The sequence below is a fragment of the Octodon degus genome, unplaced genomic scaffold, assembly GCF_000260255.1.
Source record: "Octodon degus isolate 3935 unplaced genomic scaffold, OctDeg1.0 scaffold00022, whole genome shotgun sequence".
NCBI lineage: Eukaryota > Metazoa > Chordata > Mammalia > Rodentia > Octodontidae > Octodon > Octodon degus.
The window spans coordinates 9,420,348-9,433,072 of record NW_004524598.1 but is presented as its reverse complement, the minus strand read 5'-3'; the positions used below and the strand labels follow the sequence as shown (position 1 = coordinate 9,433,072).

Sequence of the window (12,725 nt, the reverse complement as noted above, 5' to 3'; positions counted from 1 at the left end):
GGAGGGGAAGAGGAGGAGGAGGAGGAGGAAGAGGAGGAAGGAAGGAAGGAAGGAAGGAAGGAAGGAAGGAAGGAAGGAAGGAAGGAGAGAGAAAAGAAAAGAAAAGAAAAGAAAAAAAAAGAGAAGAGAAGAGAAGAGAAGAGAAGAGAAGAGAAGAGAAGAGAAGAGAAGAGAAGAGAAGAGAAGAGAAGAGCCGGGAAGATGGCTCAGTAGAATAAGCGCTTCCCTGGCAAGTGCAAGGGCTGAGTTCAATCCCTGTATTAAAGAAAAGGAAAGAAAAAATTAAAGCTGAGCATAGTAGCACACACTTGTAATCCCAGCACTCAGGAGGCTCAGGTAGGACTATCACCCAATAACCATGAGTTCAAGGCCAGCCTGGGCTCTATAAAGAGTTCAAGGCCAGCCTGAACAGCATAACAAGACCCTGTCTCAAACTAAAAAGAAGAAATAATAGCAATTAGGTTCTAGGTAATTTTCTAGGTCCAGGGTCCAGAATAGTCCTGATATCTGACTACATTCCCGTGCTTGAGCTCCACCCATTAATTCCTGATAAATTCTATTATTTAAATAGTCTAGAGTCTAACTAATAAAACCCCCTATTCATTGATTATTAAAGGATAATGCCCTACATTCATCAACAGTAATCAGTTTTTCTCAACATGCTAATTAATATTTTGAGACAGCTTGAGCCACCAAACAACCCGGACAACCTTCACAGTTCATTTTCATTGACTTACTTTTGACCAACATGAAAAACAGAGCCCCAACCATCCATCAATAGCAAAGCCAACATGCTATTCTTGACTGCTTAACATTAAACAGCTTTTTTATTTGCACTATGTCTACTCTGCAATTTTAGCAAGTTTCTTCATTCCTCCATTTTCATAATCCAACAATTTCCCCATGCTGGTGTTGCTTACTATTCAGCCTAGATCCTATGTCTGATCATGTAAAAATTTGCTCGGTACCTCATACCATCATACTCATATATCCCCAACCTGAACAACTAATCTTCCCTACTCACTCACAAGAAACTCAAACTTACCAAGGGTGGGGGCAGCACACACAACACCCTCATTCCCTCCTCTTACCAAAATCTATTTGTGGAACCAGGGATTGAACTCAGACCCTTGAGCTTGCCAGGGAAGCGCTTATTCTACTGAGCCATCTCCCCAGCCCCTGAGCCATCTCCCCGGCCCCCCGAAACCTATTTCTACAAGTGCTTTTGACCTCCTTTCCCTTTCCTCTCCTCAGAGGTTTGTCCTATCATTTATCCCCACCCTTTACTTTCAACTTCATTAATTACACGAGCTCCTTATTCACAACTAATAAAATAGTTGGTTTTATACCACATTAAAAACCCTGTTTTATATCTGCAATAAACAGTTATCTTTCTCTCCCTCGCTGAAAATCTAATGAGAAATACCACACACATGTTGGGTAGAAATGTCATCCACACGTTGCTTTAGGAAGAATGCCAAATGATCCTCATGGGAAGGAAAGAGCACAAGAATCCCTGTGCATGGATTCCTCCAGAATCCACTGGCCTTACAACCCAGTTGTACAAGATTTAATACACCTGAATCCTGGGTCCCTTTAGTCCTTCCAGCATGTCTTCTAATGTGGGGGTGGTACTAAGGATCCTCAACATAACTGTCTCTACTCTATTGCCTTCAATTAGTCTTGTTTTGTACTGGAGTGGAACCTGGGATGTTGTAAATGGCAGGCAAGCATTCTGCCCTGAGTAACTACCCCAGTCCTTTATTTCTGAGACAAAGTGGCTAAATTGACCAGCTTCCTGCCTCAGCTTACCAAGTAGCTGAGGTTATAAGCATGTAGCTACACACTTGTCTTTGCTTTTTTTTTCCTCTTTTTTGCCACATTTATTATTAGTGTATATTGGTTATACAGACTAATGGATTTCATTTCAGATTTAAGACGAGCTCACTGTAAAGTTCAAGCCAGTCTTGAACTCATCATGCAACCTAAACTGTCCTCAAACCCACGGCAATTCTCCTGCCTTCACTTCTGAACTGCTGGGATTACAGATGTGCACCACCACACCCAGCTTGTATGTTGGCAGATCCCATACACGCACAATGACACACTTTAATCATTTCCCATCCCCTTGCCTCACTCTCCCTTAAAGCTTCACAGGGCAGGGGGGAGTGGCAGAGGCAATGTGGATAATGTACTTTGATCATACTCAGGCCCCTTATTAACTATCCTTAAACCTCCTCCCCTTCTTCCCTTCCTCTTGTCCAACAACAGTTTCCCTTCAACTTTCTTGTCATCTTTTTTGGAGACTACATATTAGCGAAAGTATGTAATACTTATCTTTCTAGTCTAGTTTACCTTACTCATCATTATGATATCTAGATTCCTTCATTTTTCTATAAGTAACAAAATTTGGGCACTTTTAATAGCCAAATAACACTCCAGGGTGTACACATACCATATTTTCTTTATCCAGTTATCTGCTGATGGGCACACTGGCCAGGCCACAGTAAGCATGGGTGGACAAGTATCCCTATGGTGTACTGACTTTTATTCCTTCAGGTACAATCCAAAGGGTAGTATGGCTAGATCAAATAGTAGCTCTATTTTTAGTTTTCAGAGAACCTCCACATTAATTTCTATAGTAGCTAATCTAATTTAAAGTCTCACCAGCAGGGCAGGAGGGTTCCTTCCTCCCTGCATCATCCCCAGCATATATACTGTTTCCTATATTCCTGATAACAACCATTCCGAATGGGGAGAGTTAGAATCACAACATAGTTTTGATTTGCATCTCACCAGTGGCTAAAGATGTTGAATACCTTTTCACAAACTTCTTGGCCATTTGTACTTCTCATTTTATTCATTTATTTGCTGGGCTATTCAATTATTTGGTTTTTTGATCTCTTTATGTATTTTAGATATTTATTTACTATGGAAAGCACAACTGAAAAAGATTCTTTAGGTTCTGACCCATCCCAAAGCACAACAGAAAATAAACTTTAAATAGTTTCTAACCTTCTTTTATCTCTGTATGAAATTTCATACTTTTAATTCACTTGCTGTATATTCTAAACTATGTATTAATTCTAAACAGTTTATATATTGTGCTGCATTCTTGAATTTCATTTTTGTTTTTGGTTTTGGTTTTGGTTTTGTTCTGTTTTGTTTAGGAGACAAGTTCTCACTATGTAATTCAGGCTGACCTTAAACTCACTAGGTAGCACAGGCTGGCCTTACACTCATGGCAATTCTCTTGCTTCAGTCTCCCAAGAGCTTGGCTTATAGGCATGTGCCATCATGCCCAGCTTCCTTGAAGAATTTCCTAGCTTGATCCTCCAGCATAATCATTTCTTCAGTTAATTTCATTTTGCTATTCAACCTGCCTACTCAGTGTTTGTTTTTGTTTGGTTTGGTTTTGGTTTTGGTTTTGGTTTTGGCGGAACTGGGGATTGAACTCAGGCCCTTGCGCTTGCCAGGGAAGCACTTAATTCTACTGAGCCATCTCCTTGGCCCCTTTGTTTTGTTTTTTAATCTTTAGTATTATTTCCCCAAAATCTGTCTGGTTCTTCTTCATAGGCAGGTAGCTATTATGCTATGGACTAATAACCTCTCTGATCTTCAAACTTTTGTTTGCTTCTTCAACTGTTTCCTCTAGTGTTGTTAAAAAATAATCTGTTAGTTCTGTTAAAAATAGTATGTATATATGTCAAGTCCTAGCTACTCAGGAGACTAAAGCAGGAGGAACACATGAACTCAGGAGTTTAAGAACAACCTAAAAAAAAAAAAAAAAAAAAAAAAAACAACAACCTAGGCAACATACCAAGACTCTTGACTGAAAAAAAATCAGAAAATGAAGCTATAGAAAAATACATTTATGCTGGATTAGAACTAGGTTCAAAACTGAATAAATGAATGGAAAAACTAGGATGGACAGATGACCAAAAAGCAATGAGCAACTGGAATGGGAGTAAAGATGGGTCTTCATTTTAATTTTATATATTCAAAATGTTCCTTTATTTTCAAAGAAAACTTACTTTTATATCATTTGTATATATTTTATATTAAATAAATACATACTTTTCATACTTCATTTAATATAATTATACTACTTCGGTAAGTAAAAAAGATTCAGTAACTCTAGTATTTACTAATTATGATTTAAAAGTGAGTGGGAAATCTATCAAAATGCTACATAAAGGCTTTAGAATTTTTTTTCTTTTTTAACTGCCTTTAGAAGTATAAACACATTCACAGGTGCTAGGAGTTCAATGCCCTGGCCTGCCATACCGACCCCCTCACCCGCAGGGCGCACTGAGCCGCCAATTGAGACTGGGCAATTAAGACTGGGCGTGGTGGCGCACACCTGTAATCACAGCACTTGGGAGGCTGTAAACAGGAGGATCACTACAAATCTGATCTGCACAGTGAGACGCTGTACATCCTGCCCTAAATTTAAAAAAAAAAAAAAAAAGTACAAACACAAATACACTATTCTCAAACTTTGTCATCTCTTCACTGTCACAGAACAACCCTAGGGGGCCAGCGAGATAGCTCAGCAAACTAAGCACCTGCTTAGGCAAGCACAGAGACCTCAGCTGGATCCCTGGCACCACATGCTGCACCAGCCCCGCCCCCAGGGCAGGCTGAGTCAGCCAGAGTCCCAGCGTAGTAGCGCACACCTGTAATTTCAGCACTGGGGAGGCTGAAAGCAGGAGGATCACTACAAGTCCGAGCTGCATAGTGAGACCCTAAAACAACCAAATATATTAAAAAGAAAAAGAAAACAACCCTAACTGCTTTCCCCAAAATGGAAGAAAGATTTTAGCTTTTGTCAATGGCAAGCTAGCTTATTTAGACTAATTTTATACCACATGAAAAAGCTAGACAAAAATGCAGAATAAAGAAAGCACCTGCTTCGGATACCAAAAAATTAGAAAAGTAATTAGGACTTGAAAAGCCAAGAACTCAAAGGAAAGAAAATTCCAGGGAAGTAACATTCCTCCAGAGGCACTATTACAAAAATATTAGGTAAGGCACACACAGAAAGAGAGAGAGACAGACACACAGAGCGAGAGCGAGAGCGAGAGCGAGAGAGAGAGAGAGAGAGAGAGAGAAAGACTGACTCACTCTTAAAATAAGAATAGGGCTGGGGAGATAGTTCAGCAATCTAAGCATCTGCCTGGAAGCACAAAGACCCAGGTTTGATCCCCAGTACCGCATGCCACACACTGGCCCCAAAACCCCAGGTACACTGTAGAAGCCACCAAAATCAGGCATGGTGACACACACCTGTAATCCTATTGTTGGGGAGGCTGAGACAGGAGGATCTCTATGAGTTCAAGTAAATATAAAGTGTATGGACCACGTTAACAATACAAAAGCTGCTGATTGAATAGAACCCAGCAACATTACACAAGACATGTATCTTTTAAAACGTTAAAGGTTGGGGGGCCCAGCCCTAGCTCAGTTCTTTAAGTGGCTGCTTCCACAATGCTGGCAGCCTCAGTTTGCTGTAGTTCGATCCCCACAACACTCCAGCCATGCAAAAGTGCCCTGAAGGCATTCAAGGAGCAAAACACACACACACACACACAAAAAAAAAAAAAAAAAAAAAAAAATTCCTTAAAACTTTAAAGGTTGAAAGGACTGGGGCCAGGGAGATGGCTCAGTGGAATAAGCGCTTCCCTGGCAAGCGCAAGGGCCTGAGTTCAATCCCCAGTTCCGCCAAAAAAAAAAAAGGTTGAAAGGACAGGAAACATTTCATGCAAACACAATACAAAAGAAAGTTTCCACAACTATGGTAGTACTAGGAACAATCATTTAACAATAGTAAAAAACGATAAAACTAAAATAATCATGTATAAATATATGGGGGGATGCCAAGAAAGAACACGTCCACAATGGCAGCACTCTTTGAAACTGAGTCAGGAGGAGTGAATCACGCACAGCACAGTGATACATATACACTTGTATATGAATCAGATACATAGAGATATATAGATATATTTGTATGGACCAAGTAATACCAATTCAAAATACAAAAAGCAAAACCTAACAAAACCACAAATAAAAACTGGTGAAACCACAATCACAGTGAAAAATTTTAAAATAGCAACTGACAAAACAGGAGAAACCAGACTTAGGATTTTATTTTAGATGTCATATTTGGGCTAGGCAGATAGCTCAGTGGTATGCCTGACAAGCGCAAGATCCTGAGTTCAATCCCTGGAATGAATGAATGAATGAATGAATGAGATATTGGCTATCTTTCTCTCAATTCTACTGGAGCTCATTTGCAACTACAGGAATTCAATGATATTTAACAACACAAAATGTCATTTTAAGGCCTTTCCACTCACAAGGGAAAAAAAGTATTTAAATTTATCCTATTTTGTAAATTAGTAACTCTTTGCTTTAAACATTTCTATAGAAACAAATACTACATAATTCAAAAAGTACAAGCCATATGATTGTGATTAATGCTGTTTTCTAAAAACATACTTCAAGCCCAGTATGCTGGTTCACACCTGTAATCCCAGCATTCCAGAGGCTAAAGTACCCTTGGCAAATTCAAGGTCTGCTTGGGCTACACAGTGAGACCATACCTCATAAACACTGAATTCCTGGCTGGAATGGCAGCTTGGAGGTCTAAGGACCTGCCTGGCAAACTCAAGAACCTGAGCTCAATCCCCAGTACCACATGCTGTGCCAGCCCTAGAACACTGGGTGTGCACTGAAACCAGGCGTGGTGGCACACACCTATAATCCCAGCCTGGAGAGGCTGAGACAGGAAGATCACTATGAGTCCAAGCTATGTAACAAGACCCTGTACCAAATGAATGAGTGAACAAATGAATGATTTTTTTAAAAAAATTAAAAATCAATTCCCAAAAAATTGTATCATATAGGGTAATAACATATTTTAAGCTAAATTATTTATTCAACTTTCCTTAGAATGTGATTACTTTTCTAGCTGTGATTTAGTATTTTCAATATCCATATCCAGAAAATAGTAGTAAGTTGAACTCAAAGAGTAACTTTTGAAATTATTTCTATATTTCAAAGCAATCAACACTTTCCAGTAGCCTTGTGATCTTGAAGTTTGAAATGTATAAACACAATTTTTTAAAAATGTTTTTCAAAAAAGGAACTTTAAAATAATTGTTAATCGATTTATACAAAGCAGGCCAGGCATTTTCACTCTTGCCTGTGAACCGATGCCTACCAACAAATACCTTGAGTATTCACTCCTAACCTTAATATAGTATACGCCTTGAGTTCATAAACAATTTTCTCTACATTTGCCCTCAATTTTCACTTTGTCCTACCATAACATATATACAAATACAACCAGTACTCTTCCTCTCTCTCTCTCTCTCTCTCTCTCTCTCTCTCTCTCTCTCTCTCTCTCTTTCCATGTAGTGGAATGACTCCTACTATTTTTAGTCTCTTATTTCTAGAAGATTTCCAAGATTAGCTAGAAAGGAAGTAAGAAACTTAAGTTCAACTTTACAGAAAGCATGAAAATACCACCCATGGAAAGGAGGGCAGGGCCAGGGAGATGGCTCAGTAGAATAAGCGCTTCACTGGCAAGCACAAGGGCCTGAATTCAATCCCCGGTTCCACCAAAAAGAAAAAAGAAAAAAAAGAAAGGAAGGCAATATTCATACATAAAATCCCTTTAATTGTGTGACGATTTTGTAAACTATTAGCAAAATTCTCACTAGATATTTGGAATCTCACAATACTTTGTAAAGAAATGATAAATTCTTAATTCAATATCTGAGAATTCTTGGGCCAGACATTATGGTGCACACCTGTAACTCCAGCACTCGGGAGGCTGAGGCAGCAGGATTGTTGCGAGTTCAAGACCAGCCTGGGCTACACAGTGAGCACAAGGCCAGCCTGAACTGCATGCACGCAAGAGAGTTCTTAGCTGGGTGTGGCAGCACACACCCATAATGCTAGCACTCAGTAGGCTGGGACAAGAAGATCATGAGTTTGAGCCAGTCTGGGTGCAAGTCAGCCATGGACTACATAGAGAAACCCTGTCTCAAAAAGACAGGGTTTACCTAATGAAACATAACTAGGATGACTTGAGTAACTTCAATTTTTCACTTGGAAAAGACAGACTACAGGTTTTCAAAAATAACCTCACAAATCTAATTAAGGAACATTGGCCAGCATCCCATTTTTCTACATTCCAATAAGCTTATGGATAGAAGATAAAGAATATTACAATATTTTCAAACATTACCAGTTTTAACCGTTCTTTTCTCCTTTTGCCAAAGGAAGCACTTGACCCAGGCTCTGATTCCTTTTTTACATCCTCATCCTCATCCTCATCTTCATCATCCTCAAAACACCAATCTGGTAATACAGGTGGTGGTGGTGCTTCCTCTATATCACCATAACGACGAAAAAGTTCCTTCAAATAATCACCCTTATAGATTCCTGGTGGTCTGGCTTGGGCAAAAGTAGCAACTGCTGCTTCAATACTATGGAAAAAAACACCATGCAATTTCCTCACTATTCTCCATTATACATAGTTATCAAAACTCACTTATATTCAAATCATCATATAACGTATAATACATGTCTGTAAAAATAGAGAGCCACAGTCTTCACCCTAAAGGCAATCAATTGGTAAGGGACAAATTCATTCTGAAGCAGTTTTAAGATACACTAATAGTATAATTCCTCGACTCTGAAAGTGTACTACATTGAGTGCACATCAGGGATCCGGGTAGGATCACTGAAGAAGAATTTAAAGTCCTGAAGCTTACAGTCTGACTCAGGGGAAAAAAAAAAAAAGAGCATTCAAAGAAATTTGAATAGCAATGTGAGCAAGATTAAAAGCATGTTGACTTTTCATAAATGTCTAGAGGCCCAGGCACTAACTATACAGATCATGACGAAACAAGCACAGGCTGAGTCTGCACTGGAGCCTGGGAATATTGTGCAGAACATCTGAGTCACTAGAGCTAGGAAGCTTATTCAGCAGAGAACCACTGAGGGTGTGTAAAATACAAAGGGTAAAAGCAGATGTGTACTTTGGCTGATTATATTCAGAAAAGAACTACTGTGTGCAAGGCTTTGGAACATAAACAACAAACCTCGATCAGTCAACGAGAAAATTCAGCTAGTGATATCCCATTCTCTTAGGAATTCTCCTAGGAACCTTAGATAACTAAGGTTGTAATCTCTCAGGATCTAAAAACATTTCACAAATAACAAGTGTTCAATAAAAACATGATGATTGGCTTAAAGGGAGTAACTTGTCCCTAAAATACTTTCTTTTTTACAACATTCTAAACTGTTCCTACTATGCAATAGAAAAGACACTCATTAAGCAGGGCATGGCAAGCACACTTGTGATCCCAGGACTTAGGAAGCTGAAGCAGGAGAAAGTTCAAGGAAAGCCTGGGCTAGTGAGCTTATGGCCAACCTGGACTACACGGTGAGACTCTGTCTCAATAAATAAATAAATGAATAAATAAGAAAGACACCAGTTAAAAGGAAAAAGAAAAAAAAAATTAATTTCCAAAGCTGAACACTAGCACAAAATATTGAAAATATTGTTTCTGATAATGCTGTGTGTGTGTGTGTGTGTGTGTGTGTGTGTGTGTGTATACACATATACATGTGTGTATATACATGGATAAAATTGGGATAAATTTTATATATATAAATATTTACAGTTTATGGAGTTTATAAGCACTCAACTAAACTGCTACTGATTCTAAAACAACCACATAACAGTATCCTAGAAACTAATCGTATCCCAACTGAAAACCATTTTAATTATGCTATAATCTCAAAAGACTTGGCACTATAGGGAGGGTAGGGGAAAGTAGGAATAAAAATGATCAACCTATGCATGTGTTAACAATTCCCCTAAATGAAATGAATGTAATTATTATGCATCACAAACATGGTAACAAAAAATTGTTTTGAAACTTGGTAATATAAAATGCTACAACTAAAATAACAATAAACAATAATCAACTATTAAGTACAACTTCTGCCATTATAACAAGATACAAATACCTCCAATCCATTTTCTCCACCAGAAAGGCACATATGAGGAAGCCTGTGCGATTGAAACCATGGGTACAATGAACACCTGAAAAACAAAAAGTTTTGGGTTAAATTTAATAAATCACTTCGGAGGCCATATTTTCCTTTAAAATTTCAATCTGTCATCAAAACAATTCAATAATTTTAAAAAATTATACTGTACATTTGTTCTTTTTATTTTTTTAATGTATTTGGTTACTGCACAGTCTTTTTTTTTTTAAAGATTTTTTTTAAGGAGTCTTTATTTTTTTATCTTTGGCAGAACCGGGGATTAAACTCAGGCCCTTGTGCTTGCCAGGGAAGCACTTATTCCACTGAGCCATCTCCCCGGCCCCTGTTGCACAGTCTTACTACACAGCTCAGACTCATGGTGATCCTCTTGCTTTCAGCCTCCCCAGCGCTGGGATTACTGGCTCGCACCACCATGCCTGGACTCTGGCGGACTCAGCCAGTCCCAAGGGCAGGGTTGGTGCCACATGTGAGGTCAAACCCCAGTCCCTGCTCTTGCCTAAGGCTGCCTAAGCAGGCACTTTAGTCTGCTGAGCTATCTTGTCAGCTTCTATATTAAAATTTTATATGCTGTCTTATAACTTAATTTGTCAGTTTAAATTGCTTAGAGTCCAAAGGAGCTGGAGGATGGCTCAGTGGAATAAGTGCTTGCCTGGCAACTACAAGGGCCTGAGTTCAATCTCCAGTTCCACCAAAAAAAAAAAAAAAAAAAAAAAAAAGTCTATACAAATTGCTTAGAGTCCAGTTTATAACATTAGCTAAGAGTTTTGGGGGTTTTTGGCGGAACCGGGGATTGAACTCAGACCCTTGCGCCTGCTAGGGAAGCGCTTATTCCACTGAGCCATCTCCCCGGCCCCCAGCTAAGAGTTTAAATGTAAGCATAAAAAGGTTTATTTTTTAAAAAAAAATTTTGTTTAATGTTTCCCAAAAAATTCTGAATATTTTAAATAAGGAAATATTTTCAACAAAAAAAAAAAGGCACACAAACATCTATTAGTCAATCTAATTGACAAACTTGGGATAAGTTTTTCCCAGTCCTTCCCCTGTGATCAATGGTACACATTTTAGATACATTATATTCCTTTTTAAAAGAAATCCTAGGGGTTGGGGATATGGCTTAGTAGAATAAATGCTTGCCTGGCAAGCACAAGGGCCTAATTTCAATCCCTGGTTCCACCAAAAAAATAAAAGAAATAAATAAAAGAAATCCTGAAACTAGAGTAAAAAAGGAACTAATGAAAAAATAAATTCATCTGGGAGTTGATTCTAGTTGAAAGAATCCACGCAAAGTCCCTATAGAAAAACTGATTATAGTAAAGTAAACTAAGTAATCTCTATAACTAAAGATTAGCAGATTATTAACTATTTCAAAGCAACTATTTCAAATCTGTCTTTATTTCATAGGTAAGCCAATATATTGAAACAAATTCACATGTCACTGAAAGTCAAGTTAAGAAACGAATTCCCCAAGAAAAGTTAGTATCTTTTTAAATAAGATATTGCCTGGTCTCAATATACAAAGCTGTTCAAAAAATATGTGCACTCAAATTTTTAAAATTACAGTAAAAAAAAGCCCAGCCAGATAGCTCAGTAGATTAAAGCGTCTACTTAGACAGAAGCAGGGGTCGGAGGTTTAATCCCAGGCCTGCCATGCCTAACCTGCCCCCAGAACAAGCTGAGATGGTGATTGAGACTGGGTGTGGTAGCGCACACCTGTAATCCCAGCACTTGGAAAACTGAAAACAGGAGAATTACTACAAGCCTGATCTGTGTAGTGAGACTCTGCAGACCCTGCAAGACCCTGCACTAAATACATACATACATACATACATAAAATTAGTTTTAAAAATTGACATTGGGGCTGGTGAAATGGCTCAGTGGTTTAGAGCACCTACTTAGAACAAGCTAAGCTAAGCTAAGCACAGGGACCGCAGTTCAATCCCCCAGCACCACATGCCAGCCAGCCCTGCCCCTTGGTGGGATGAGCTGGCTACACACACACACACACACACACACACGCATACAAAATAAATAAATAATTTTTTTTTAAATTGACATTAATTCCTTTCAAAATATTCACCTTTAATTCAAACATTCTTATCACATTGTTCTTATGACTTTCTGAAGCAGCTCAAAAAGCCCTCTTTCATGTCTTTACAAAGTATAAACAAAAGGCAACACTGCTGAGTGTCACTCAAAAGAAAGTCAGGCTCATAAAACCATTACTGTGTGTGCTCATCTACTCTATAAAGGCTCTGGCACCAGGTAACTTCTGGCTCTTCTCCAGTGCCCTAATGACTGGAAAGGTAAATGTTTTAAGTGAGTGAGGACATCAAGGGAGCCACAAAAGCACAAATAAAGACACTTACTGCTTCAGAAAGGGGCAAGAATGCTGGGATAAGTGTGTTCAATGTGAAAGGAATATTTTAAGGAGGATTAATGCAATTTATCTGTAACTGTAACAAAATTATTTATTTAAATATTCATCGTAGGAGCTGGTGAGATGGCTCAGTGGTCTAAAGCACCTACTTAGAACAAGCTTAGCAAAGCACAGGGACGGTGGTTCAATCCCCCAGCACCACATGCCAGCCAGCCCTGCACCCTGGTGGGCGGAGCTGGTCACACACACACACACA

At 38.8% G+C, this 12,725-nt stretch overlaps 1 protein-coding gene across 2 annotated transcripts in view; it reads right to left on the bottom strand.

Annotated features, from left to right (window-relative positions):
- Positions 1–12,725, bottom strand: part of Rngtt (RNA guanylyltransferase and 5'-phosphatase) — a 331,478-nt gene that overhangs the window by 276,351 nt on the left and 42,402 nt on the right. Inside the window, exons 5-6 of one of the 2 annotated variants that reach the window (XM_004628220.3) lie at positions 10,051–10,126; positions 8,258–8,498 (exon numbers count right to left, since the gene is read on the bottom strand). In XM_004628220.3, coding sequence (XP_004628277.1) covers positions 8,258–8,498; positions 10,051–10,126 — 317 coding nt within the window. The remainder of the gene's footprint in view (positions 1–8,257; positions 8,499–10,050; positions 10,127–12,725) is intronic. The other variant, XM_023711882.1, reaches the window with a different exon arrangement.